General features: G+C 44.5%; 2 protein-coding genes and 1 long non-coding RNA gene across 6 annotated transcripts; 2 read left to right on the top strand and 1 right to left on the bottom strand.

The window, feature by feature from the left end:
* Positions 1-41: 41 nt before the first annotated feature.
* On the bottom strand, positions 42-11,321 carry pbxip1a (pre-B-cell leukemia homeobox interacting protein 1a). Of its 3 annotated transcripts, XM_061760645.1 has the most exons (11): positions 11,223-11,321; positions 11,031-11,080; positions 7,744-7,885; positions 7,281-7,368; positions 7,147-7,214; positions 6,074-6,566; positions 5,349-5,549; positions 4,429-4,472; positions 3,728-3,785; positions 3,510-3,653; positions 42-2,880 (listed from the first exon to the last, which is right to left on the bottom strand). In XM_061760645.1, the coding sequence occupies exons 3-11, from the start codon at positions 7,813-7,815 to the stop codon at positions 2,189-2,191; spliced, it is 1,860 nt and encodes a 619-aa protein (XP_061616629.1). In that variant the 5' UTR covers positions 7,816-7,885; positions 11,031-11,080; positions 11,223-11,321; the 3' UTR covers positions 42-2,188. The 3 variants fall into 3 exon arrangements, with proteins under 3 accessions (XP_061616629.1, XP_061616628.1, XP_061616630.1); XM_061760644.1 differs by lacking the exons at positions 11,031-11,080; positions 11,223-11,321 and adding an exon at positions 8,384-8,660; XM_061760646.1 differs by lacking the exons at positions 11,031-11,080; positions 11,223-11,321 and adding an exon at positions 8,384-8,659 and having other exon boundaries at positions 6,074-6,506.
* Positions 2,791-5,474, top strand: LOC133471338 (uncharacterized). Its single transcript, XR_009786184.1, has 3 exons — positions 2,791-2,908; positions 4,399-4,672; positions 5,336-5,474. It is a non-coding gene; the product is annotated as an uncharacterized LOC133471338 (long non-coding RNA).
* Positions 8,615-13,026, top strand: cks1b (CDC28 protein kinase regulatory subunit 1B). 2 transcript variants are annotated; one of them, XM_061760799.1, is made up of 4 exons: positions 8,615-8,677; positions 9,654-9,721; positions 9,912-10,039; positions 12,355-13,026. In XM_061760799.1, the coding sequence occupies exons 1-4, from the start codon at positions 8,663-8,665 to the stop codon at positions 12,399-12,401; spliced, it is 258 nt and encodes an 85-aa protein (XP_061616783.1). In that variant the 5' UTR covers positions 8,615-8,662; the 3' UTR covers positions 12,402-13,026. The 2 variants fall into 2 exon arrangements, with proteins under 2 accessions (XP_061616783.1, XP_061616784.1); XM_061760800.1 differs by lacking the exon at positions 8,615-8,677 and adding an exon at positions 9,222-9,405.
* The last annotated feature ends 14,878 nt before the right edge of the window (positions 13,027-27,904 follow it).

The raw sequence follows: 27,904 nt of genomic DNA, 5'->3' as shown, positions 1-27,904 counted from the left end.
CGTGCTAAAAGAGTGTAGGCTAACATATAGCTTGACAGTGCTCAGCTATTTTGTGGTAATCATTTATTGAACTTAACACAGGACAGAATTGGGAGGAGGGTGTGAAGCAAATCTATCCAGGACATGATGCACTTCCCACACTGGGAGAAAACACAGCAAAAAAAAGAAGCTATTTAACAAAAAATACTGATGTCACTAATAGCCTTTCCAAAACTAAAAGATAAATGCAGTTCAAGTACAATTAAGAGTCACATTCATCTTCTCAACATTACATTCCTTTGAATCTAGCAGGACCAAATGAAAACCTTTTAGCATTTCGTTATCTTTTAACAATAAAAAGGCACATCAGCGAGTTGAACTTCAAAATACGCAGTTATGATTCTAAATAAATAAAAGTACTCAAATATGACAAGTCCCCCCAAAAAAGGTCAAAATAACACGCTTGAGGACTGTCAACAAACACACAACATTGTATAGCTAACAAAGAGTCAGTCTACTGGAGCGCTAATCGTCGCTAAAGACGCCATCACTACATAATCATGAATACTTTTCGGGTCTCCACGTTGGCACGTTTCGACAGGTGCTGCTGTTTTGGTTAGCAATACAACATTGTGGAGCGACCACATCTTCAGTCTAGTAGAGCGAGAGGACCTCTCAACATAATGATCTATACTACTAAGCAGGGAATTTAGGACTCCACAATTTGACGGTTATTGTGCTTTGGCAGGTGCTGCTCTTTTGGTTAGCAACATAGACGCAGCCTACTGGGACACCTTAAAACGTCTTCTCCATGAAATCATCTCCAATACTGTTTGTGACTCTGTAGGTGCTGCCGCTTCAGTTAGCAACACATTATACACAACATTTAGGAGAAGACAGTCTACAAAAAAAAAATCACCTTCAATGCTGCGCGGGGAGCTGCTTAACAACATGCAGTATGACTCCACAGGAAACTACAACATGCAGTATGACTCCACAGGAAACTACACGTCTCGATAGGTGTTTTGGTTATGCACACATTATGGAGCGGTTGTACAGCATCATACTCAAACACTAAAAATGTCTTCTACACAGTCATCTTTAATACTGTGCAGGGACCTCGTTCACAAGCGAGTCCACATTTTCCATGTCAACATGCTTTGGTAGGTGCTGCTGTTTTGATTAGCAACAACATTCTGGCGCCATGTAGCATCGGTATAGTGGAGCGCTAACAAAATACTCCACATAATCCCAAATCATCTCAATACCCGTTTACAACGCGACTGCACCAAGACTGTTTGTGCCCCGGTAGCTGCTGCCGTTTTGGCTAGCAACATTGTGGAGCAGCCAGGTCAACAGTCGACCGGAACGCTAATCGTCACTAAGGACGCCATCTCCACATCGAGATCAACTTTAATACTGCGAGGGGAACTCAATTCACAAGAAGATGGCACAATGTCACTGTTCACTTTTTCAGTAGGTGCTGCTGTTTTGGTCTGCAACACAAGATTGTGAAGTCCACTACAACGCTGATCGTCTTTAATACTGCGCAGGGAACTTGTTTACAACATGCAGTAAAACAACATACTTGACTGTTGACGTCCCTTGGTGCTGCCAGTTTGGTTAGCAAATGGGCTCGACAGCCATGAGAGAAAAAAGTAAAATAAAAAAAATAAAGGAGGTTACTATTGTGGGACTATAAGAGGACCTTGTCACACAGGCAAAAGTGTTGGAACACACCCTGAAATAAATTAATCCGTTTCCCCAAGAATCTGAATTCATCATCTTAAACATTATGGACAATTCTATTGTATTCCGTCAAGGCACGCCTGGATGAGTGTAGAATGAAAGAACTTGATAAGCAGAACGGAGACTGGAGACTTCCTGTCCATGCGTCCCAATACATTTGTCCACATTTGAATCCCGTTACTGCTTGCTTCCTGTGTGAGGCCGGATTCAACCTCTGTGAGCAAGATGTGTTAGCTATTTGGTGCTGCCGAGCAAAACACAAAAGTACTCAAAATTACAGACTTTCTGTACGTGGTAAATTATGCAATTGTACAAAATTTTGAGGGGGGGCATCAATTACTTGCTGCTTATCGCAGCAGGGCTTGGTCCCTATTCGCGGGGGATTACTGTACTCCAAAACCAAAAACTGGAGATGTTTGTGGTGTACGGCAACAAGACGTCTGCCGACGACATCCGCTCTTTATTGTTCTGTGGCGGCAAACTTCCACAGGGCTTCCCGTTCAAACTCCTCCATGGCCTCCTCCAGGACGTCGTCGCCGCCCTCCGCCACGTCCGCCATGTCCTCCAGGATGTCCGCCACGTCCTCGGCGAAGTCGGCGAACACCCGGCGGTCGTGCGCGAAGACGCCGCCGCTGAAGAAGTCGGCGACCAGCCAGCGGAGGAAGTCCTTGCTCTCCTTCGGTGAGCCCGCCAGCTTGCCGAGGTAGCCCTCCAGGAGCTCCTGGAACTCGGGCAGCTCCACGGGGAAGAGGCCGTCCTTGGCGGCGCAGTCTTCCACCGAGGCGCAGGAGCGGCGAGGGAGCGCGGGGCGCCGCAGCTTTTGCTCCTGCGCCCGCCAGAAGTCGGCCAGGTCGTGGGAACGCTGCTTCTGGCGACTGCGCCACGGCTTCTCCTTTCTCCTCTCCTCGCGGTCCAGCCGACGCTGCGGCTTCTTGGTCTCCCACTCGTCCCGGTGCTTACGATCCTTCTCCTTCGTGTCTTTGTGGCGCCTTCCTTGATCCTTCTTCCACCTCTCTCCCAGGCGCTCCACCCCCTCGGCGATCTCCCTCCGGATCTTCTCCAGGTGCTCCCACATTCGCCTGCGCCGCTCGCTACCGTCTTGTTTCACCTCTGGCCTCTCGTGGCTCTCCTTCAGATGAAGCTTCCTGTCGGCTGCAAAGGACGCACGGTCGTTTTACTGGTGCGCCCTTCGTCAATCTACTAGTCTGCTCAATTGTCGATAAATGCACTATTACAGTCATTGTCCTCACTAGTAAGCCAATTCAGCCCACTAGTAGTGCCAATGTCTTGCTATTTTTTTCCCCACTACTGTATGACACTAAGACAACGTTGGCCATACTACGTGTTACGAGTGAAACAAAACTGTGCACTACTTGGCAAGCGTGTTCTACCAATACGACTGGTGAAGCGCCTTATTTTAAGAATTATACTAATGTCACTAGTAGTACTAGTAGCATGGAGTTGTCAACTAGTGCAGTTGATAACCTACAATTCTAGTGGTTCAGTAGTGCTACTAGTATCATGCAGATGTCAACTGGTGCAGTTTTGCCACTCATGACATGTAGCTACCCAACTAGAAAGCCAAAGTTTTCCATCTCGTGAGCAGAAATGTCACACAATAGTGGGACAAAAGTTTTACAAGGAAGAAACGGATCCTACTAGTGTGCCCTTGTTATTCTAATCGTGCGCTGAATTGTGAGGACAAAGAGCACACTACTACACTGACCTTAAACCGGATATCAAGACTAAACAGCTTTCCGTCTTACATTTCAATTCCTCACCATAGTCATTGACTTCCTTAATGATGGCTTCCAGCTCCTGCCTCAACGGGTTTTCTCCCAGCATCCTCAGCACAGTGCCCAGCTCCTTGGCGCTGACGTCACCGCTGGCGTCCGTGTCAAACATGCCCAAGGCGGCCTTGAACTCTGGACATACAAAAAAGGACACAATCGAAAAGTCCACATCAAGTATAATCACATATGTATATAAATCAACGAACCTGTAGGCTTTTCGTCAGCGTGGAGCGAGCCGGTATCGCTTTGAGGGTCAGCGGGTTTCTGAGGGAGAGGCGAAGGAGCATAAAGAGAGTGGAGTCCAATAGTCTTAGGGGTGTACAAGCTTTTTGTTGCCATGATTATTAGGAGGAAAAAAACAATACATAAATATGATGCGTCATATTTTTAGGAATAGTACTTCAGTTATCGTACAATTTATTTTCAATGTTTAGAAGTCATAAAGGTCAGTAGTTTTCAGAATAAAGTTGACATTTTAACAATTTGATGTCAGAATTATTATCACGAGCGAAAAAAACAAAAAACAAAACCTGGAGCATTAATTATTGTCTTTGAATGACAGCATTTTTTTTAAACACAGCTCTTGTATATCATACTGTGTGTTCCTAATATAGTGGCTTCATAATAAATGTATTACCATTTCTTTTCATATTGTGATTTGAAAAGTCAATAGTTTTGTGAATAAAGTTGAAATATTAAGAGGGAAAAAGTCTTAATACAGTTGGAATTTAAAAATTCCTTCAAACAGAAAAAAGTAAACATTACTGAAAGAACAGAGTATTAATTACTGTTTCTGTAAAGGTGATTTTTCAACACATCTCTTGTACGGTATATATTTTGAAGTGTCCGCTGTCTGCACGTGTGTTTGTGTATATAGGAAGTGACAAGAGGAAGCGGGCAAACAGACCTGGCTTTGTTCTGCATCGTTCACATCGACGGCGTCCAAGTCACCTGTCAACACGCACAAACAACACGAACCGTCACGCTTAAACGTGACTGACAGGCATGGCAAGCGTGAGCGTGGTGAGCATTCTTTGGGCTGCTTGGATGTTTTTCCTGCTCATCCGTAGACCAGAAAAGCCGCCACAGCGCCCCGAGTGGAAGTGGAATTCCGATTATTTGGCTTTTGGTGGCATCGCTGCACGGGTCAGGTCGGTGAAGTGCTTCGGGACAAGCTTAATTAAAAAAAAACTTCTTTGCTCGCTTTTAGTCATGCACCTACCATTAGCATTAAAGTCACACAGGAAGCCTGTTGAGATAAAGTACAGCTCGAGGAAAAAGTTGGAATGTTTAGAAGAATAAAGATGGAATATTATGATTATAAAGGTTGGCATATTTTTTAGAATAAATTGACTATTTATATAAAGAAGCAATACAAATGTAATATGGAAAAGTCAGCATATTTGGAGGATTCAAGTTGGAATATTATGATACAAATTTTTTTTGGAATTTTTAGAATAAAGTAATATTTATAGAAAATAAAGTTGTAATATTATGAGAAAGTCACCATAAGAGTCAGAATAACGTAAATTGTATTACTATGAAAAAAATGCTGGAGCATTATGAGAAACAAAGTAAGTAAAAAGTTGCAATATTTAGAGGAACAAAGCTGTATTATTGTGCAAAAAATGTCAGCAGTAACATCGCTGGAATATTTTGATTAAAAAAAACAAAAAACATAATATTTGGGGAATAAAAAAATAAAAACATGTCAGCACATTATGATAAACAAAGGCATGACAAACACCTGACAGGTATCTTGAATGTGATTCTACTTTTCCTGTGTACCTAACGAAGTGACTCATCGTCAACAGATGACGAGCTCACCAGAGAGGAAGAGCGCGCCCAGGAAGAGCAGCACAGCGGCGCCCACGATGCATTTGTTCATCGTCCACCACGTCTGCTCCTCCTTTCCCTCCGGCAACCTCAATTCCACCTCATCCTCCTCCTCTTCCTCATCCGACATTTTCGGGCAGGGCGGGATGGTCCTCCTCCGGAGTCCATCGTCATGGCAACTCGTGGGGCGTTCTAAAGTGGCGCACGCAAAATTGAGAAAAATTAAAGGAGAAAGTTGTAAACTGGAAGTGGAGCCCATTTTCTCTCGCCCAAAAATACATTTTTAGTAATGTAATTTCATGCACGGTGCTTTTCGCATTTTCTTCATAGGAAAACCTCATTTCCTGCAGCCAATCAAGTTTGCTCTAATTTTTTCCCCGGTTGCCTGTGATGTCACTAGTGCCCAATTTCCAAAACTAGGGAATACCGCTATAAAAACAAATGCGTCACAAGCGTTTCAAGTGCCTCTCATTAACCCCAAATAAAGTTCAGATGTTCTAGTAAGCTGTTCATTTCAACCGAGTTGTACAAATTGTACATGTTACAGGTCACATTAAAACACATTCACTGCCATTGACGGCTTTAGAAGTCCAATATCCATGTGAACTGGGAAGGCTGGCAGTGAATTAGTTAATGGTGTAAAGTCTTTAAATAATTCATCTTGCTCTATTTTTTTATATCACAATCTTGTGTGTGTAAATGGAGTTAACAAGTACCTTCTTCTCCTTGCTCCTCCTGCATCTCTAACTCAGACGGCCACTCCTCTTCTTCCTTCTCCCCAATGGACTCGTCCTCCTGCGCCGAGCCACCGTTCTCTAGAGCCATGACGTCATCAGCCGGCACCGGGTCCACCGGTAATTCTGTGTCGTCTTGGGTAATGTCAGCGTCCCGGTGTGAGGAAGGCTCCGAGGCTGTCTCTACGGTCTCAGCGGGGACGTCCGTGGCGATGATAGGCTCGGGTTCATCGGTGACGGGTTCCTCTGCGTCCTGGAGGGTTTCTTCGGGTTCGGCGACGTCAAGCGGCCCTCCGAAATCGATGCCGGAGACGAAAGCCACGCCCGGGTGCTCGTTGTCACCGGGCGAGCTGGTCACGATGTCGTGAATGACGGGAGCCTGGCTCTGCGGGTCGTCCGCTGCGGGCTCGTCAGGCTGGAGAGGACAGCAAATTGTGGGACCGTCACCGGACTCTGGAGCGGTCTCTTGACACACCTGGTAATGAGTGTGTGTGTGTAATTATACTTATCAATTCTACATCCCGCTTGCCAAAAAGACACCTTTTTAATTTTTGATTTTAATTTCATTGTTTGTTTTTTTAAGTCTAGTTTTTCTTTCTAATTTTGATTTTCAGGATTAGAGCTTTTTAATTTTTTTTTTAAATCGTAAACAGTATTGCTTTTTTTTTTTTAATCACATTTGTAAAATCTTTTCACTTTTTTTTGGGGTTTTTCCTTTTTTTGATTTTTAAATCTTTTGTTAGTTTTTTTTAGTATTAGGAAATAAATGCATGTCAATTTTGGTTTTCAAAATAAATTTGAGGTTGTTTTTAAATCTAAGGCATTTTTAAAAAAAAATGTTTTCAAAATTGGTTCACTTTTTTGTACAGCACGGCCATCGCTGGAAAATGGCGGACCTTGGCCTATTCTACCTCCCGGATAACTAAAGATGAACCTGGTTGAGTCATTTCACACTTGCGTGGGAAGGAAGGGTTCACAGAGACCCTAATATTTGTAAACAAGGAATGAATGTCAATTTGACATCCCCTTTACTCTGCTGCATGTCGCGTACTAACCTGGTGGCCTTCCTCTGACAAGATGCACTCTACTGGAATGTCACTGGGCTTGATTTCCGCAGCAGCACCTGGAATAACACACAAGGTCTGTTGGCAACATCAAGTTCACGTGCTTTTACTCTAATTCGTCGTACCTGCCGCCACGTCCTCGGACAGACTGGGGGCGTCGCCCAGGCTCTCCGTGCCGTCGTCCAGCGGCCCGGCGTTGTCCACGGCTGCTTCCTGTGAAAGAACAAAGAAATAAACACCTTATTTCATAGACGTGGTTGCTCGCACACACTCGCACATTAAAGAGTTTAACTGCTCGTTCGAACTCTGTTGTTAACCAAAGCAGCAGCATGCACCGAAGCACTTCAAATGCTAAATCTCGCTAACATTGATTAATATGATTCCAAATTAATGCTCCCCATCTAAAGGCGCGTGGACAAAAAAAAAGGACCGCTATTCACATATAATCCGGTTTGCCTTTGGCCACGGCCGTACGACCATGCCGTCGTCGCAATTTGCTTGTTGTGTTAACAAAGAGTTCGGTCCTATCTGTAGGACTAAAGCTGCAGTAAGGTTAGAAGTGCGCGGGTGGGAGTCTCAAGGCCTTACCTCTGGTGAGAGGAGCGTCCAGCTGTTAGCGGACGAGCCGCTGCTGCCAGTGCTGCTGCTGTGGTCCGACATTGCCACCTTCAGGCGCCTCTTGGCACAGCACAGGGGACACTTGCTTTAACGTTTGTTTGTTTTTTTCCTCCTGCAGAATACAGCAGTTGTTCAAAACGTGCAAGTTACAGACTGACTATTCCGATTCATATTTGTGCTTTGAATAGGAACCGACGACTGACGCTCATTGCGCGGACGCTAACAGCCGTGATACGTGCACACGCGGGATAAAGACGGGAGTCTCTCGGAATGACACGACGGCTTCTATTATGATAACATCAAACCGTATGAATCCGCTGTCATGTCCACGAGTTGACGACAATGGCGTCCCCCCCCCCCCCCCCCCAAAAAAGGACAATTTGTAGTTTCTCGCCCCAGGCCAAGGCAAACTGACGAAGACTACGTGAAATGTTTGCATCTGTACGTTGTACACAGATTTTATTATAAGAGGTAAAGAAGAGCACGTAAGACGCTCTGGTGATGGTAAACAAAGGATGCGGAGCCACTTCCGCGTTCCCGAGAGGCGAGCCACGGGCCATAAACACCCCCGACGCCGCCATTATGAACACGCGCGACACGGCATATTTACCCCACGTCGCGCGGCAACAATTTCCACTGGTGTATATCCACTTATTGCCCTCTTATCGTCCCCTCAAGTTTGGGAACTTCGGAAATTCTAATCTGCGTCACGTCAATCGCGACCGCCTCTCGACCAATCGGATATCGGGATGGCCTCGCCTTCCACCAATCCGCACAAAAGACGCTTCTTGACCAATCGGATTTCAGGTGAGCAGCCTCTTCGTGTGCCTTCCACCAATCGGATTAAAAGCGTGGCATCAGGCGAAAAGCGACCGACATTTTGGCGTTGATGGATGCTTGGCAGGTGATGGCGACCTAAAGGGCCTCCCGATACAAATTTAAAGCGCAAATGTGGGGGAGCACGTGTATTTATACACGCGAGAGAGGCAGACGTGGACCAGCCACGTTGTGACACGTCCGCATGGCTATATTTGACCGTGAGGGGATTTACCAGAGTCCGTCCAGTTGCTCGGGCGACTCATTTATTTCATCATGTCAGAGGACTACAGGACACTTCGAAAATGACAAGTTTTATTTAATGCTATTTGATGGCTCATCATCATACATATTAAAACTGCACAATAATTCTCATTGGGGGAGGGGGTTACAGATGCTGTGCTTAAAATTTGCAAGCAAATTATAAATCTACTGAAAGCAACCGACTCGGGGATACAAAATAAAGAGGCACAAAGGTATAAAACACCACAACTTGATCAAATAAACAAGGATGCTTCTTAGTTACAACGGAAAACAAGGTTTGTGTCCTTGTCGCGATGGAGCGGTCGTTTTTCGTCATCTCTACGCGACGGCCCAATTCGCCCAATAGAAGCGGATGCTCCGTGGCCGCGTCAACCAATGAGAAGAGGCCAGGTCCATTTGAACGGTGAAAAGCGGGCTTTCGGTCGCATTTAAGTGGGAAACCACCCAAGCGACGCTGACACCATAGAGCAATTGTAACATGCTTAAAAATAATAATAGTTAAAAAAAAATAAAAACCTAAATCCAATCTACTTCTCCGAGGACTCGTTAAAGGTAAACTATGCGTTTAATGCGTGGTTTCACAAACTAGTGTACGTGCTTTGCCTCTTTTTCGGTGTAAAATGATGACTCGAGCTCGGGATGTTAGCTTAGCCGACCTGACCAAATGATAAAAATGTTTCATTACGATGTACCGCTAAACAGTTAATTGGTTTAGGTGATTAGCTTACCAACAATGTGTTTCTAAAATGAAGCTGTCCCTAACGTTGGGTTTGATTTCTCCCCCACCCCCCCTCCACCAGGCTGTCACCATGTCACACAAACAGATCTACTACTCTGATAAATACGACGACGAAAAATATGAATACAGGTGTGTGCGTGTCATGGCTAAACGTGGCTTAAAATATACGTAGTATTGTCTGGATGTCAACTTGGACTTGTAAAGCGTTCAATAACTCTGGCCATCTCGAATAGATTAAATACACAAGAGAAAAAGCAAATTGTTTTGAAATGTTTTTTTTTGTGTGTGCTTTTGTCTGTTTTTCCTTTTGTTTATATAGACATGTCATGTTGCCCAAGGATATCGCCAAGCGTGTGCCAAAGACCCATTTGATGTCAGAGTCTGAATGGAGGAACCTTGGCGTTCAGCAGAGCCAAGGATGGGTGCACTACATGATCCACCAGCCAGGTAACACGCACGCACACACACACACACACAGCTTCAAAAGCGACAATGTCACAAGGAAACAAATGGTCCTTAGCCCACTGCATTTATTTTTTTAAAGCAACTAAATTATCTTCTTTTGATTGTGCATCTATTCTGCTGACTGACAATCACTTCAGTAAAAAAATAAATAAATAAAGCTCAGTTTTTATATTCAGAAAAGTGTCTGGCAAGTTGGGTTCCCGAATGTAATTGTGCATTGGTAATTGCTGCATTCTGTTCTCTCAAGAGTTATGTTCACTAAAACTGCAAAGTTTTCATTTGAAAAAACTGATGGCCTTCAAGATGACACGAAGTTAAATATCTTAATTTCCATTTTGACAGTCAAATTTTGTTTTGTATACACTAATTGAAGTAATAAGAATATTGATTCTTTGACATGGCTTACTTGATGTATTTACACGAGGTCTTTGGTTTATGCCAACCTCGACATACGACGTAGGGGTCACGCACAGCGTACAATGACCTAGTTTGCACAGCAGTTTTAAGAATATGAGGTCGCGTGTAGTTCCCGAGTATACCGGTACTAGAGAAGTATAGCGATACCCCGTGATAAACAAATAAATACCGATACTATGTGTTTTCAGTACTAGTACTTCTGCGCAGTTCTTCAAAATGAGGCCAAGTGTGCTTCCTTCAAGCTGTTTATTAGTCATGCCTAGAAAGAAAAGCCGCGGACAAGAGTACGACGAGCGTGGCGGTACAACTTCCGAAGCAGCTATGCAAGAAAATAGTCAAAGCCACAGCTCTAACAAATAAACATTGTACAGGCTGTCTTTAAACTCAAAAACATCATTTCATCAAACAAAATAGATGGGCTAACTGAAATTAGCATCGGCGTTCCGGTTATTCTAAACCTCGAGACCACCGCGACTTTAGCACAAACGTATAACGCGCTACGGCGCTGCATTGACCCTCTTATCCATGTTTTTTGGTGGAAAATTCATCAACTCACCTTCGAGTTGTTTTTGGAGCCTTTTTCCACAGTCCGCTTAGGTTGACAACCTTAAATCAGAAGACAAAATAAATTTTGTATGGAATTACCAGCTAGCCTGAACATCATCCATTACTCTGCATACAATAATTAATGTTTACATCTAACAGCGCAGTCTACATAATGAAGACTCAAATAATAGTTATCACATACTAGCGGTATCGCTGAGCGTCTTCAATTTAGCTTCTGTCTTGTTTAACTGATCACTCTGAAAGCTACAGTATTAATGTTGACTAGCTGTTATCCTTTACTGTGTTGTACCTAACAAAGCCTTGTGACATCATGTCGTCATCAAACAGTAGGGGCGGCGCGCATTTGACAGGGCCACGAATGGCCTTTGTTACTACGTTACCCAGAATTCAACACTGAGTCCAAGCGCTGTCGGAATGTGAGCGCTCAGATGAGCGGTAGGGCGTCACATTGTATTAGCGCTACTGTTCGCTGCTTTGCAACGGTGGTAAATGACACACACACACACACTCGCAGAAAAAAAAAAAGAAGTTGCGTGTGCCTGCAAACAGAACGGGCCGAAACAGTCGAACTGGCCAGTTTTCGAAAAATGTTCCACCGCTGATATAGATGTATAATTTTGACGATAGTTTGAAGCAAAGCAAAACGGCAACTAGAAAGTCACCTCTAGAAATATTATGTCACAAAGAAGCAATGAATTATTTTTTTCATGTAGAAATTGGCCAGGAATTTCCTGTCAAAAGTGTTTCCCCCCTGTGTGTTCCATGAATCTATATAACGTAAGAGTACTGAAATAAAACCATTTTTTGAGCAAATTCTAATTTATTGCCTTGAATTAGTTTTTGTCAAAAAATGTGCTAAGTCAATGTCAAAACTGCATCCAGGCTATACTACAGTATAAAAGTGCATACGAATAATCCACATTTATAATTAGTTTAATATCCTCCACTCCAATATTATTTTGAATGAATACAAATACTAAATGTGTAGCTCCATGTTTTGTCATCTATGGTTCCACCATTTTCACCTTGGTGTTGTTTTGGTATCAAAGTAAATTATGCCGGTATTATCAAAGTCCGAATTTTGATATCGTGAAGGAGGCACTCTCGATTTTACCACCATGCTGATTGATTCTTGTTTGATTGTTTTACATTTCTGGCCTGCAAGTGGTTTTCATACAAATATTTATTGTAATTCTGACTTTCCTGCTGCTTTACTGTACGTTGGTGACCTTTTTAAATGTTACTGATGTCAAGCATCCCCACTTTTTTTTTTTTTTTTCTTTTCTTTCTCCCCTTTCTTCTCCATCCCACAGAGCCGCACATCTTGCTCTTCAGGCGTCCCCTGCCAAACCAAAAGTAAAAAGGAAGAAAAAAAAAAAAAAAAAAGACCACGCCAGATCGAACCCTATCCAAGTGACGCCTCATTCTTACCCGTGCAGTAGTCATCATGCTGTTGGATTACAAAGCTCTTGTGCCCTGGTGGAGGGCTGACTTGAAATGTGGGAAGATCATGTCGTGGACTCCCAAGGACTATCTTGAAATGAATTTGAACACCGGGGGTTGTGAAAGAATGGAAGGGAAAAAAAGAAAATCCACCTCGCTTGTGAGGGGAACTAAAGACTTCTGCACGTTTATTGTCTGCTTGCCTACTAATCTTTCTGTCCAAGTTGCCTGCACATAGTTATTGTTTTCTCTTACTTACTGGGTCGAGCTCAGAAGAAAAAGCCACAGAGAAAAGTTTGGATCGTCACTTGTCTTTGTCCGTCAAACGTCACCATGGATGTGCGGCGTGACATGCTGCTGCTGGGTGGAAATAAAGATTTCACAGATTTTTGCCATGAAAGCTGCTTTTAGTTGATTTGACGGTGGTCTTCTTTTCCTGAGAGAGAACAGAATGACTGAACGTTGGCTTTATTGTGAACACGAGCTGCTCGGTATTTATGAATGTGCTGCCGTCTCTGAAATAAATTTCAAATATTTTAAAACGCTCGTGTTGACTTTGTGCCTAAAAGAAAACATTCGGTTGTTAACTGATGCATAAGCATGGACAGTAGGGGGCAGTACAAGACAGCAAGTCTGTTTGCTGCACTGAGCTGAATTTTCATCACCTTCAGGTAGTGTTAATATAATCCACTGAACCTGCCTCCGCTTTTCTTTTGTGTGCATTCATTTGCATGCAAGAAAAACAACTGTTAGCGATTTAATTTGTCCTTTCAGTGCAAACAAAAGCCCACCTGTCCTAGATGCAACGGCTTTCTTTGACTTTGCTTCAGTCACTCTCTAGACACAGCGGGGGGTCACTGCCACCAGTCAAAGCTAATGGAGCAAAGAGAATTCGGCCCAGCTGACAATTCCTGAAAAATGTCGCCGAGGTAATCACGGCGGCCGGTCAGCAATCGCAGCCTCCCGCTGAGATCCAGACGAGCAATCTTTGAAACCTTAAAGGTGTGATGGGGAGGTGGGAAAAGCTTGCGCGTTTGCCGTCACTATCTGCAAATCGTCTCCTCAAATTGCTTCCTGTTGCCACCGTAACAGCAAAGGATAACCCGAGTCTGTGGCTGTATTTACGGAATAGCGAAGTGCGGCAAATTGTGCCAATTTATGTGTCAGGTGACCTTTACCGGGAAAGCGCTTGGTAGTAGTTAGTTACATTCTCCCCTGTTTCCGAGTCCCAAAGTCTCGCCTCCGGTAAGCATTGAGTTGGATTCGTACAGTTTTCCGTGCTGGATTAAAGTGTTAAAATGTCAACCGATGCCACTCACAACGCTTGAAAAATGACTGTGACAACTGTTGTTGTCTACGTGCGTGCATATGACTGCTTTGAATTATCCAGGCCGAATTTAGCTTGTTTTGAGGGTGTGGTCTGGTCTCATGCAAATCGTGGCCCTCAATTGAAATCACTGTGTTTGTGTTGCGATTCTTCCCAAAATTATATTCCGAGCTGTGTGGCGGCCATTTATCGCTGCACAAACTGTAACGAAATATCTACGTAAGAACATTCATACACGAGTTGCTACGGCAACAACTGACGCCCAGGCGCTCAAGACGCAGACTGGTTAATGGTTAGCCAATTAACAGTCACTCTCTTTTCATTGGTCCCTCATCAGGCCCGGCCCCACCTTTTAAAGCCGCACACACAAAACGTCACAGATGTTACAGTGTTGAATGTGAGGATGGCGACCTCACGTGGGCAAAAATTATGCTTGCAGCTCACACGCACATTTTGTTGTTCAATAATACAAAATCAATTGGTCGGCAGCGAATTTGCCTCCTTTTGGTTTCGTCTCACAATGAATGAAAACGAACGAAAGCGTTCGTTGTTCTTCGGGACGTCTGGAATACTTTAAACGCAATTGGCACCGTAGACGTTACGAAGTACGGCAAAAGTGAGCTTTTAAAATGGACTGAAAGGTGCCGACGCGGTGTGGGACGGAGGAGAACGGGGCTGGCGGGATGTGCAGGAAGGTGGAGGAGATTTACCAGCAGTGAGAGGGGAGGAAGGTGGGGTGGGGGGGGCTTTTAAAGGGTAAAAGGTGAGACGAGAGTGACTGGATGAGAACGTACAAAAAGGGCGAGCGAGGCGAGGAAGAAGGTCAGACCGCTGAGGAGAGAGAGAAGGGTATTTATGTCTGGGTGTCGTCGGCACAGCGGGGGTGCGCCTTATACAAGAAACCTTGATAGAGTGCGATGGGGAATGAGAAAGCTTTTTGCACCGAGAAGTCGAATTAGATCGTCCGAATCTGTGGTATAATAAACCTGAGATAAATTAACGTATGAATAATGCATCCCCCGAAAATGTATTATTTAGTTACCGAAAATATGAAATGGTCCGTCGCCTCCTATGACTCACAACTTTTAGGTGAATGCTCTGAATTATTTAGGCAATTTCCCCTGTGCAAGATCCTCACACATCAGCTCGCAAAACAATGGCGTCTGATCTAAAACGGCAGTTCCAAAAAAATTGTACACGCGCACTTGCTCTCACTTCAAATCTAAAATAATCACATTCTCGTATCGGAGTGCTGCCGCTTAGCCAGGGAGAATTGGCGGCGCAGGACCAAACGGAGACGTAAATGAAACTTCAGAGCCGTCGTGTTACACGTCGCATTAAAATCGCCGGAGCGCGACGGAAAAGCCGTGAAGTGAATTCAAAAGTGATAAAATCGACACGTGCGAGCACCTTGCGCAGGATTAGGTATTCTTTTTTATTTTTATTTTTTAGACATGATAGTCAGAAAAGTAATCATCAGCATCAAAGCGACATTTGTTTGCGACTCGACAAACATTAAGAATCATTAGGCAACAGGCGTATGGATTAACTCTGGCAGTGTTTTCTTTTTTGTGTTTTTTTTTGCTGCTGGTGTCGTGGCTTTAGAGCGCCTTGTTGTCGGCCATGAGTGCGTGCACGTCACGCAGAGGGATACAAAAGAGCAAGGTGGAGGGATTTTTAATACATTTTTTTTTAAAAGTCCAACTTGACAGACAGCGTGTGGCCCGAGGCTTCGGGCTGGCGTGGCCGCTTTAGAGTTCCTCGTCGTCGGCCACGAGTACACGCATGTCACGGAGAAAAGGCGGAAGAGTGAGCTAAAAAAAAGAAAATTCCCACGTGACAGGAACTCCGTGCTGGCATGGCCGCTTTAGAGCGCCTCGTTGTCGCAGCGTTGAAAATGCCCTGCGATGACCCAGTGGGTTATATTCCGATATATTTTCGTGACTCAAACACACAAGAAAGACGTGACAAAGTAGCGCTATATATCGTCAAACTCCAGAAAACTCTACCAGCATCAGTGAATGGGCAACATACACAGATGCTAAGGGCATAAAAAATACACTTCCAATATGCTGTGATTAAATTAAAACTAGTTATTACTGTTCATTTTTTCTAAATATACAAAAAGCGCTACTTCCGAACTAATATTCCAACGGAATAGAAGTTTAAAAAAAATCAAGTAAATTTTAAATGGCAGGTTGCCAGGTTTGCAACTTGGACTTGGAGATGTTAGAACGATTGCATTTGAATTCAACACTCAAGGACGATGTTTTTATTAAAAACCGGGGGGCAAAAAGAGAATAGCAACATGCTAGTCAAAGATAAGAACGACAACATTTGACTTCATCCGTCACTCTGACACCATTAGCGCAGGTAAGAGGAGTGTCAACTGTTATAGATCATTTGTGGAGCTTAAAACTATACAGTCAGTGTCTACTTTAGCTTAATATACGCTACGAATTTGAAGACTAGAAAAGAAAAAAAATACTCTATGGTACAGTATACATGCATAGGAGACTTCATTTTTATATTTTAAGGTATAGTCATTTAATTTGTAACATTTTCATTACAGTTTTAAATTGAGTGTTGTTGTTTTATAAACGAGAGATTTTGTTAGAAACAATGCTATTGTGTTTCTTTTGTAAGCGTTTGTAAATCGCAAAGGAAGGGGCGCACCACATTGTCCCTTTCGAGGTTCTGCTGTCTTCTGCCCTGCAGTTGTTTAATACATTTACCTTCAAGTCCTGTTAAACTGAAACTCCTGATGTGGTCACTTGCAGCCAATCATGTCATCTCACGTGACATTTTGGAATACATCCTTGACACGTCTTTGGTGGGCCTCACTTGACTTCATTTCCTTAAGTGCCTCACAAAGCATTAGGCGGCCTTGCCTGAGCACTTCTCCTGATAAAAAAATAAAAAGGAACCCCCCCCCCCCCTTTCCCTAATGGGCCAGGCATCGATCCGACCCTGGTTTGAACATGTTTGGACTTGTCCGTGTCGCCGCTGAGCTGTATTGATCCGTCTTCGGGTGTGGTCGTTGGGCGTGATTGCCAGTTTGGTGCTTGTTTAAATGAGTATCAGGACTCATCAGGTGAACGTGTGCGGATGAAAGCAGCAGGGGGGGGGCGAGCTGCTGGGCTTCATAACGAACGCGTTGACAACTGACACAACACTGACCGACAGAGCCGCCGATGTTTTTGTTGCTCGAGACAAAATGCGTCGATATTGATAACGCATCAAACTGCGCGCTCGGCTTTCGAGGGGCTAATCTGTACATCCGAGAAACGCAGCTCTGCTTACCTTGGGCGAAGCCACCACTGGCTACTGAACCAGAGCAACCCCCACGGCTCCAACCGAATGAAATCGTACTTTCACACAGCGATGCGTGTGTGTGCGTGTGTGTGTATGTGCGAGAGCTCTGTGAGTGGTCTGTTCTAAATCAATTTCAGGATAGACTGAGCGCTCCATCTTCATTTTCAGTCGTGGCAGGATCCTTTCAGAGAGATCTTTTAAAAACATCAGCGCACGTCTTCGGCATGGCGGGCGGCGGCGGTCGAAGCGTCTGACTGCTCTCTTTATGTAGAACAAGGCCTCTGGTTCACCGTCGGCCGCTTTAAACCAGCCGTACGAAAGCCGCGAGAGGGCGTCCGGACGTGCGGACGGCCGCTATTGATCGGCGTGACCGATCTTTACGGGCCGCTCCTCTCAGGTCTCGCGGTGGCGACGCCCCTCCGAAATGAAAGTGATCAATCGCAAGGGCTCTAACGATCCGAGCGTTATTAATTGGCCGGGCCGCGTAGATTCATCATGGGGGATTACGGCGCCGTCTGACATATTGACCACTCGCGAGGGCTACTTAGCCTCCCCCGGGACGGACAACATGGCGAATGAGAGCTTATGAACTAAAGCTCTTCCCTTGTGTCTGCTAAAGAGCCTCTTTGCATGAGAGATAGGCGCTATAGACACCCCGCCCCCCCCCCCAACACACACACACACGCACACAGACTTTCCACTGCTTGTAATCCACAAACACATTTGAGTGTGATGCTTGTCAAATGGTCGAGGAGGGGGGAAAAAAAAAACCATGAATAATGCATGGCAACATGTCGTCTTTCATTGTGTTGATTGTTGCTAGAAAGAGACACAGAGCTGTGTACAGGTTTGTAGCGATCGCAGGAGAATTTAGAATGCAATCATATCAACATTTGACTCAATATTTTTGATTTGTTTTTCCTTTTTTTTCCATGTATATAATTTTGGGGGGCAAGACTTCGGAGGACATGTCAAAGTCAAAAATGACACCATTTTTAGGAGGCAAACTTACCTTTAGCTAGCTATATGGGCAATTTCACCCAATCGGTGCCGTTTGCTTGATGTAACGCTCAAAATAAACTTAAACATAGCTGAAATAATCATTGAATATGTGGGATTTTTCAGAGGAGGGTAATGTGTAGGCTAATAGGGCTGAGTGAAAACCCACGGACATGACTAAAGTGTGAATTTAACCTAAATTGTTGTTATTTTTAAGAAAATAAAGTTTATTTGGGATAAGGAGTAACACAAATATGTAAAAAAAAAAAACATTTCTAAAGAAGTATTATATTTCATGGTTAAGAGGGAGAAAATAGGCATTTGATTATGTTTAATTTGTATTTAATTTTATTTCATTATGTTTGATTAATTCGAGAAGTGTCCAATTTTTGGTACAAAATTCTACTAAATTGGAACGAACGTTGAAATGCATGGCTGTAGATGGGCACAGTCTATTTACAGTTGTTTATAATACCGTATAATATATAATTATTAATCGTAGTATAACGTAACTACAGGAAACCCTTGCCTATGCACATGAAGCTATTCGCACTCACCTATTCGTGTATTTTTGTGCTCTTTCTGTAATGCCTTGAGATGCCACAAAGATGGCGCCAAAGCCCTGGCTACTAGTAAAATAGTAATTGGTGTCAAGGAAGTATTGTTGAAGTGACACATCACGACTGAGAAAGATCATCTTTGTATGTTCGCAAGTTTAGCCTGGGTTGTTCCTGGAAATTATGGAGAGCAGTCCGGGTGCGTCAAATCATTTGCGAGTCGTTTTTTCATTTTTAAGGGGATATGTTGTAAGATAAATTTGAAATGATATTAAAGAGTTTTAGGATGATTGCTTGTGGTATATTTACGGGTTTAAACTAATCTAGCCAATTATAAAGATTCTGTTTTTTTCATAGGCTCGTCAATTACATGCGTGTTTTTTTACGCCGGCAAGGCTGGGTCCCTATTTAAATGGTCTCTACGAGGTGGGCGGGACATCACACATCCCCGCGAGTGACACAGATGGAGCTTGAAAGTGCGAGAAACTAATTACCGATACCCCCCCCCCCCCCCCCCCCCCCCCCCCCTTAAAAAAGAAAACAAATTGCAGCATTTAGGCGCTATTAAACAGTCGTACAGCAGGGCAAAGACGCGACAGGGAAAGAAAACAAAATGTCCACCATCAGCGAGCGCTGTGGTTATCATAGGAGAAAGATCGCAGGATGGATGGAAGGCAGGCACATAAAAACTATAATCTTTCCTGACACGGGTGACATATCGCCGCTGTTGTTGCGGCGTTCTCCCGAGCGGTGACGAGCTGCGGTTATCTGGCCGTTTAATGCTTTTAGCCTCTCCTCTTTGAATTAGCTGTCAAAGCCGCCGCCGTCTCTCCTCGGCAATGCTTGCACCGCTGGCTCAAGCAGGCTGTCTCGCTTCATAGATAATTGCTTCATTGGGCCCTTCGCCATTTGCCAACACACCTACTTGACAATTTTTATGTACAGTTGATCTTAACTTATATATTGGCTGAAACGCTCACCTATAACTGTATTTTTCTGCACTTTCTGTGAGACAGTATTGTATTTTGGACTTCCCGGACTGGAAGAGGAATACATTGTGAATACATTGCTGTCCATGTAGAGCAACAGTTGGGAGTTGCAAGAAGAGAGTAGGGGGTGAGATGACAGAATTAGAGGGGAGTGGGATGGGAGATGTGGGAGTAGTTTTGCTTGGAGGCCCGGTGGGAAGGCTGGGGGGCAAAGGGAGGCGTCATGAAAACAAAACCTCTTTTCAATCAATTGTGGACAAAGCAAGAGCAGAGAACAATCTCTCGCCACGCCATCTCGGTCTACCGGGATGTGTCTATTTACTGGACCTCGCTGAGTACACACCGTTCTGCTCCGTGAACAAGAAAGTGTTACGTCTCGGGTTTATCTCAAAACCATTATTTTCAGAGATTACATGATTCCCAGGGCATCGGATAAGGAATTTCAGCTTCTCCGATATCGCCGTGTCACTGGTTGACTTGCTAGTTCTCAATTCAAAACAATAATTCACATATGAAAAGGTTTAAATTGAATTCATTAAACCTTTTTTTTTTTTTTTAACTGTACAGATTATTTCAAAGTAACCATTTAACATTCCTAATTGTCAAGCCGGTGTAAGAAGTGAACCACTGAATAAAAAAAAATAAAAAAACAAGGGATGCATCATGGGCAGGTACCTGTGGCTACTGTACCTCTGTACAGTAGCGCTACTCGAAAAAAAAAAATCACATGATCGGGACTAAAGTTTCTCCGACACTGTACACACCGATACCACATCACAAGCTCGACATATACAGTCCACCTCTCCTCAGTTCGATACCCCTGAACAGTAGCATATTTTTTTTTCCCCCAGAAAAGGTTGTCTGAATGCTTCGTGGTATCGCTTTTGGGTCCATCTTGGGTCCCCCCCCCCCCCCCCGAGTTTGGTGTCGAAGAACTCTGGGGATGAACTACAGCACAAATTCCCTCAGAGACACACGCACACACACCAAGATCTTGAGGAAAGTCTTCCCAGAAGCTGTTAACTGCACAGGGACTCCTCTTTTTTTTTTTTTTTTTTTCTTACAATTTCACTCTCTGTAGGTGTCGCAATACTTTTGTCTATATCTTTCCCTAGCGCAAGTGCAGCCGGAGATGCGCCTGGTGTGTTCCAATGTGTTTTTCTGCTGGAGGCCCATTAACAAAAGAGCATTCTAATTACCTCCATCGGTTCAGAGTGATTTTGCGGCGGTGGCGCATGAATCACAATGAGCATCTGCGCCCCTTCTGTCTGCGGGGAGGCATTTATTTTGCCCTGCAAATGGAAGGCTTGCCTGTGAGATATTTGGCCCCTTTATTGAGGCCCTCAGAGGAGCCCTGAACATGAAAATAACGCTCATCTGGGCTCCATTTGCTCTGCATGGAGGCGGGGCAAACAATGCAATAAGAAAACATTTGCTCTTTTGCCCCCCCACCCCCCTACCCCATGTTTGCCGAGAAGTGGACATTTAAATGACAACGGTGTAGTAAAAACATTTTTGTGTTTTCACATTTTATGAAGTACACAGTCAAACTAAACAGTTAACAGAGAATTACACGTGCATTTAAAACAACCACATAAATTTGCCTTGTCTGCTAGCTTAATGCTAACACATATTCGGAAATGCCATAGATGGGCAAACAAATAACATCGGTGTTGCGCTGTGATAACTCTTTAAGTGGATTTAAAAGGATATTTTCATATACAGTATAGAAACGGTGGATCAATACAGGTAGATGGGTATTATAACAATACTTGCATATATTCTTTATCCTCTGCGAAGAATGACTAATATGACTGCCATACTGAGGAGCTGGGCTCGTCTCCATGTATGGAATAGCTGTATATACTATGGTATAGTATGCGGGGGTTGGACTGTACTGGCAAAACGGGGCCTGTTTAATGGGTAGGGGAGGGGTGTGTAAAGTAAGTAATGGTCCGTCAGGCATGACATGATACTAACCGCTCTGTGTAGTCAAAGGACGTCTACATAACAACGGACGTGACATCACTGACGTCTCTCGGCTCGGACGGCGCCGGTGATGAGGCTGTACGGGGAAAGTGAAAGGAGCACAACTGGGACTAACATGACACCCCCATTAGCAGGGCTGCCTGTCAGCGGCCGCGGCCGGACGGTGGATACAGGCCAGCGGTAGAACAGCATCAGCAGAGAATAACAAGCCCGCTGCTTTGTACAGATTGACTCGGGCGGCCGTCCCGGGGCGGACATCAAGCCCCTGCGGTGTGACGAATAGCCGAGGAGGACGGGGAAATTGGTGGACGGGAGGTTGCGTTGAGGCAGAGGAGGTGGCAGATGGAGGAAGAAAAGACGGGAGAGAAGAGAAAAGGAAGGGTTGTGTTTAATTAGCGGCCCTGGAGAGGGGCTCGCTTGAGCCGAGGAGGAACCGGGGATGTGCTTTAATTGGCCCTCCTCTGAAGCTCGGAAGACAGACGTCGAGAGCAAAAAAAGAGCGCTAACAAAAAAGCAGCTGGACTTTTTGGTCTGCTCGGCTTCAAATGATGTCCTTTGCTCTTTCGTGTTTCGTTCTGCAGTCAATAATGGACATTTTATGAGTTTTTTAATTCTTAAATCTATATTTGATATATAAAAGTATTTTATTCATGAGGCCCCTTAGAGTGCCTCATTGTCAGCCGTGAGTGCGCGCACCTCACAGTGAGAAAGCAAGACAATTTCATCAAATTTTTAAGAATTTTAATTTTGACTAGGATTTTGATTTTATTTTAATGTCATTTTATTTTATGGTGGCAGTGTAGAGACATTTAAATGCCAATAAAAATAGACACAGTACATACAAATTAATGTTTAAATAAATAATTGTTAACTCAGAATTGAATTTAAATGTATTTTTACATTGACTTTTAACCAGCTCCCTGAGACCCTCTCGTGAAATCTTGGAGCGTTATTGCAAGAGCACAAAAACAGCGAATCGGTGTTTCAGTGAGTAGTGAAGATTGGTTATTAAAAAAGAAAATCAAACATGAATACACGTTCCAGAGCCACCCGTGATAGGTGAAAATCAGCGCTATAGAGAGACCATATACAAAAAAAAAATGTCCCATCTGCATAAAAAACATTTTAACTTATTAAAACACAAATTTCCAATATTTACTTAACCCCTCTTGCTCGCACATTTGTACAAATAAGAGGCCTAGCGTGCTCGCGCCAAGCTGTTTATTTATCACGCCCGCTTCAAGTTAGTTAAAAACTGACAACGGAACACCAATTGTTTCAATATAGTCCGCTAGCGTAATGCTAATATATAATGCGAAACGTCACAGATGGGCCGACAGAAATGAGCATAGATATTACGGTAATTATTAAGATTGAAACAACTGGTACCTTAACGCACACCTGGAGTAGCAACGCATACAAACAGAGCATTCAACAATGCTCACAGGCATATATTCACTCTGCTCTGTGGGAACAACGACTGGAGCGTAGTTGGGGACCTTCTCTGCCTCTTCTTCTTGCTTCTTAATTATTCTATATCTCTTCCAGTCGAACTCAGTGGTGCCGAGCATGCTGAATTCGATGAACCGTCATATAGCGGTGGGTTCACTGTATTCTCAATGAAATGCTATAAACGTTATGTAACACACAAATGCGAAAACGCGCATTGGCAAAAACGGCACATTTCAGCGCGGGTCAAGGAGAAACTCGGGAGGATATGAAAAAGGCAGCGAGGAGGGGGGAGGGGGAGACGCTGCACACAGACAGAGATGGATGGAGTGAAACGTCGGGCGCTACCAGGGCACACGGCAACACACACACACACACACGCGTAACCACACACACGCACATAGAAAAGACGCAATGCACAGAAGAGGAAAAGAAAATGACAAGTCAAGAAGTTCGGGAAGGATAATGAGCAGGGACGGGAAGGAGCGTGGCGTGCAAGGAAGAGCCCGCGGCAATAACCGTCCCAGCACCTCAGCACATTGTTCTTCATCCCGCGCCCGTTTAGGGAACATTATTCTAAGCATCTAAGCATAGCCCCCCCCTGCATCCTCCCCAATCCGATCGATGCGGGGGACAGCGTATCGGTAATCAATCAAAGTGCCAAGGCCGGATTGATCACGAGCCGTCAAGCGTGACATAAACGAGGCGCGGCGATCGATAAGATATTAAGGCCTTCAGCGTGGGACAAACGTGCTGCGTCTCAATTAGCTGCCCCCCCCCCCCCCAAAAAAAAGGACTCTCCGACGCACACTTGACCATCGGACAGCGAGCCGTCGAAGTCGGCGCTTTACGAGTTTCATAAATGCCAGCAAATATGTGCGTGAACAACATATCGCATTTCGCTCTGAGATGAGAGTGCGATGACTTGCCAATAACACGGAAATGCCGGCAAAAAGTATCCTAAATTGAAATGCAATGCGTGTCGCCTTAATTAATTAACTGCAATGACTGTACAGTATGTTTGCAGTGCATAATGAGGCGGAGTGCGGCGAGGGTCTCACACACACACACACGCACACACACAAGTCCATAACCACGTCTCCAATGTAGAATGATTGCACGTAAATGAGCCTTGAAGATGGATTCGCCAACGCTAATGGCGAGCACAGTGACGTTGATCCATGCTTGACCCTCGCTAACGCCGCCGTGTTCCGCCGCCGCCGCCATTAAACCGTAAAACGCCTCGACGTGCTTCGATCGCCGCATAATGACGCCGCAGCGCGCCGAGAGATTTGCTAATGATATCGAGCGGCCGATGACTTTTCTCGCACATCGAAAGATCGTTCGCGGCGATTCTGTGTGTTTAATCCCCCGAGGAGGAGGCATGGACAAAGAACGGACGCCTAATAGGCCCAATTGTAAGGAAAAGGCTCATTAAGAAAAAGTCAAGCGCGCTGAGGTGTGCAAATGACAACACACTTGAACAAGTATATAGATACAGTATGTGCTATAAACTGGATTTTCTATTGATGTTTTTCTGGAATGTTCTTCATCTTAAGCTCAACTGTGCTTTTGTCGCCTCCGTTTTCCCATCAGGAAAATAAAAATAGAGAGTACGTGTAATTACGTTCCGTTCAGAGATGCGTTGTTTACGCATGGACTGACCAATGATATGGAGAGACTCTGACAGGCCAATGACCAAAACAGGGACACCAACTGGCCAATGACCTGATATCTTCCCTGCAGTAAAATCTCAGTTTTTGGTTTTAATCTAAAGCAAAGAAGTCAGTGAAGCGTCCTGCTTCTCCTCTTTTGCTGACATTGTTCGATTTTCATTGCTTTTCTCAAGCCGTTCAATCATCGCGACACCTTTTCTCTCATTGCAGCATCATTGCATTCCTTCCTTTTTCCGTTTTTTTTTTTTTTTATAACCGGCGCTCCGCCTCCCCAGCGCCGTTCCGCTCTGGTTCATAAACAAATTTGCGGTGACACACACCATCTACCTTCCGCCTCGTATGTCGTCTTTTCATTTCTATAAAAAATGCGCGCTCGCAATTTGGCCTCAGAGTTTGTTGAAGCACTTTCACACTCGTCGCATGGAACGCCCCAACCTTCTTTTCTCCCAGGCTCTTACCTTCTTACTATATATGTCAGCGACTCCCTTTTTTTCTGCATCTTCCTTGTGCTGAGATTTACAATTCCTCTCAGGACTTCACAGCCCTCGCTTCGCCTCCTCCGTCCCGGGAGCCTTTTAAGCAGAAAAGTGGGCCAGACACAAGTAAGCATAAAGGAAAGAGGGATTTAAAAATACATTTTTTTTTTACACTTTACACACGGGTACGTCTTTGACACAGGCGATAACTCATTACAGCATCGAGCTCATTGATGCCCTCATTGTGCACTTCGTCAACCTTCTCATTGCGGTTTTAAAATAAAGCACGGGCCAACATGTTTAATTGATGCATTTAACAGCATCAAAGGAGCCGCTACGGGCAAAACGTTCCCCGCTTTTCACATGAAAGTCGATGGGCAGATGTTGTTTGGTGCAACTATATGAAGAAAAAGGAGGAGAAGGAGTTTGTTTTAAAGTCGTGATCATCACAATTCGGGGAGCATTAAACAAGAGCTCTTCAAATATTCAACAAGTTGCACACGCAGTTTTTTTATTTTTAATTTTTTCCACAGCGGGGGAGTTGTGTAGTTGTGATAAAACGTTGGTGCTTAACGCTACTTTGCGGTCGTTGCGGCGGTGTTGACAGTAATGTATTCGTGCCGTCCCCGTGAGGCCTCGGCGGACCCGGCTCCCCTCCCGCTCCTTTCCCTCCCGGGACCACCTTGATGTTGTGCGAACGGGGGGGGGGCGCTTGACTAGCTAACTGTTGATTTGCTCTCTTCCGTTCTTATTGCGGGTTAACGTCACCGGAACGAGCGACGCTTCTCAGGTTCTGCTGTGCAGACGTCTCCGAATTAAATATAATATGATGTAATAATGTTGTGTTATTACATATTGCGCCACAGTCTCCGCTTTGCCCTATGTCTCCTCTCGGATAAAGGACGTGGATGGATCGGCCGATGGCTAACCGGTGACGTCGAAGGGCTCTTCACCGTGGCTAACATTTTGCGAAGCCTGTGCAAAAGCGACGGCGGCCTTTGTGTGTCCGTGTTACACAATAAACGTTTGCGGAAAGGCCAATTCGTCATCTGCCGGTGCTCCCACGTGTGCGCATATTTGTCTTTTAAATGGAATTGCAACAGTAGACAACAAAGCTTTTTTTTACTTTTGTTCCCTTTTTTTTCCCCTTCTATGTCGCCTACCGCCCGCACTAGCGCCTCGGATGGTTCCGGTGAGTCTTAATTACGCTGTCAATTACCGTGGGGGAAACTGCACAATTAAAATGGATGGGCTGTCTTTATATTTATCATCGAGGTTGCAGCCAATGCCAGGACTTGTGCATGCTAGTGAAACGGGCAGAGTCAGTCACGAAAAGGCACTCAGTCACTAGCTCGCCGCTGTGTTGCAGTCCAACACTTGTGTGCACATCGCATTGATCCAGTGCAGCGACGCCCCAAGCCAGCCTCTCCCCTCGCTCTTCATTACTTTGCCTTAATCCCGACAGCCGCAGTCCACACTCGCTGGAGCGCACAAAGCAAACACTGCAAGTCTGTGTTTTTTTTATTTATTTATTTTTTTTATCCCTGTCTCGTCACTTTTTCGGCAACGTTTTATTGCCATTGCCAGTTGAAGTTTAAACATAAAACACAGGGAATTACACGTTGCGTATTTAACCACTGCACAAACAGTGCAGCAAAACATGTACATCGACAATATAACAATACTTAAGAGCATATATTCTTTATCCTCTGCAAAATGTGCTTACCGAGTCACTTAATTGTGAGATTCTTCTTTGTTTATGTCATTATTATAGTGCCCTCTGGTGGCCTCGGCGTGCACACCAGGAGCGCAGTGTCAAATGGGCAATCGAACATGAAATCATGATGCAGAAACTTGAATTCTTTGCATTCTCGGTAATAATGTTATTTTTGAAATTAAAAACGTAACAAACATTTTTGTCCGTGTTTTTGTGGGGCTGGAAGGGATTAAAGGCATCGCCATGCATTTCAGTGGGGAACGAGTGTGGAGTTATTTTGTATTTCTTATTCATCGTCAAATTTTGGGACAAGGGAGAACCTTCATATAATATTCTTAAGTCCCAAAAGAGGCGTTTAATGGCTCACTGCAGTCAAATGGAGCTTTCCGCAGAACTTTCTTCATGGTTCAATGTTTGAACGCCTCCCTTGCGCCGCTTTTTCTTTCGGCCTCGCTGCCTTGCGCTATGAATTGTTGATTTTTATGCCAGGAGTAAAAGCTGCTGTTGCAGCTCATAAAGAAGCTCCTGAATCATAGTGGATTGTGAAACAAAAGGAAAAAAAAAGATGGATTTGGGCCTCCCTTCAATAAACTGGCAATAGAAGGGGACGAAGCGCCTCCCGAAGAGATGCTTCCGAAAACATCCATGAAACTTTTAAGAACATTAGGCGTCTGATTGCGTGTATCATCAAGGCGACATCAGGCTCATCACGTTGATTGCCAGGCTGTCAGCGGCGGCGAAAACAAGCGTGAACGGGCGTTTCGCCCAACTTCAATGGCTGATGAGTTCGCAGCCGACGGGCGAGCCGGCGCCGAGAACAACGGGGGAAGCTTATCAGTCGGCGTGATGCGAATGTTTACCAGCCGCTTTAATTAATTATGAAAATTAGCCAAAGTGGAGAACGCCAAATCTTGATCTTTACGCTT

Source organism: Phyllopteryx taeniolatus, chromosome 21 (assembly GCF_024500385.1).
Source record: "Phyllopteryx taeniolatus isolate TA_2022b chromosome 21, UOR_Ptae_1.2, whole genome shotgun sequence".
Classification (NCBI taxonomy): domain Eukaryota; kingdom Metazoa; phylum Chordata; class Actinopteri; order Syngnathiformes; family Syngnathidae; genus Phyllopteryx; species Phyllopteryx taeniolatus.
Note: the sequence above shows the minus strand (reverse complement) of the source record. Positions and strands in the feature narration are given on the sequence as shown.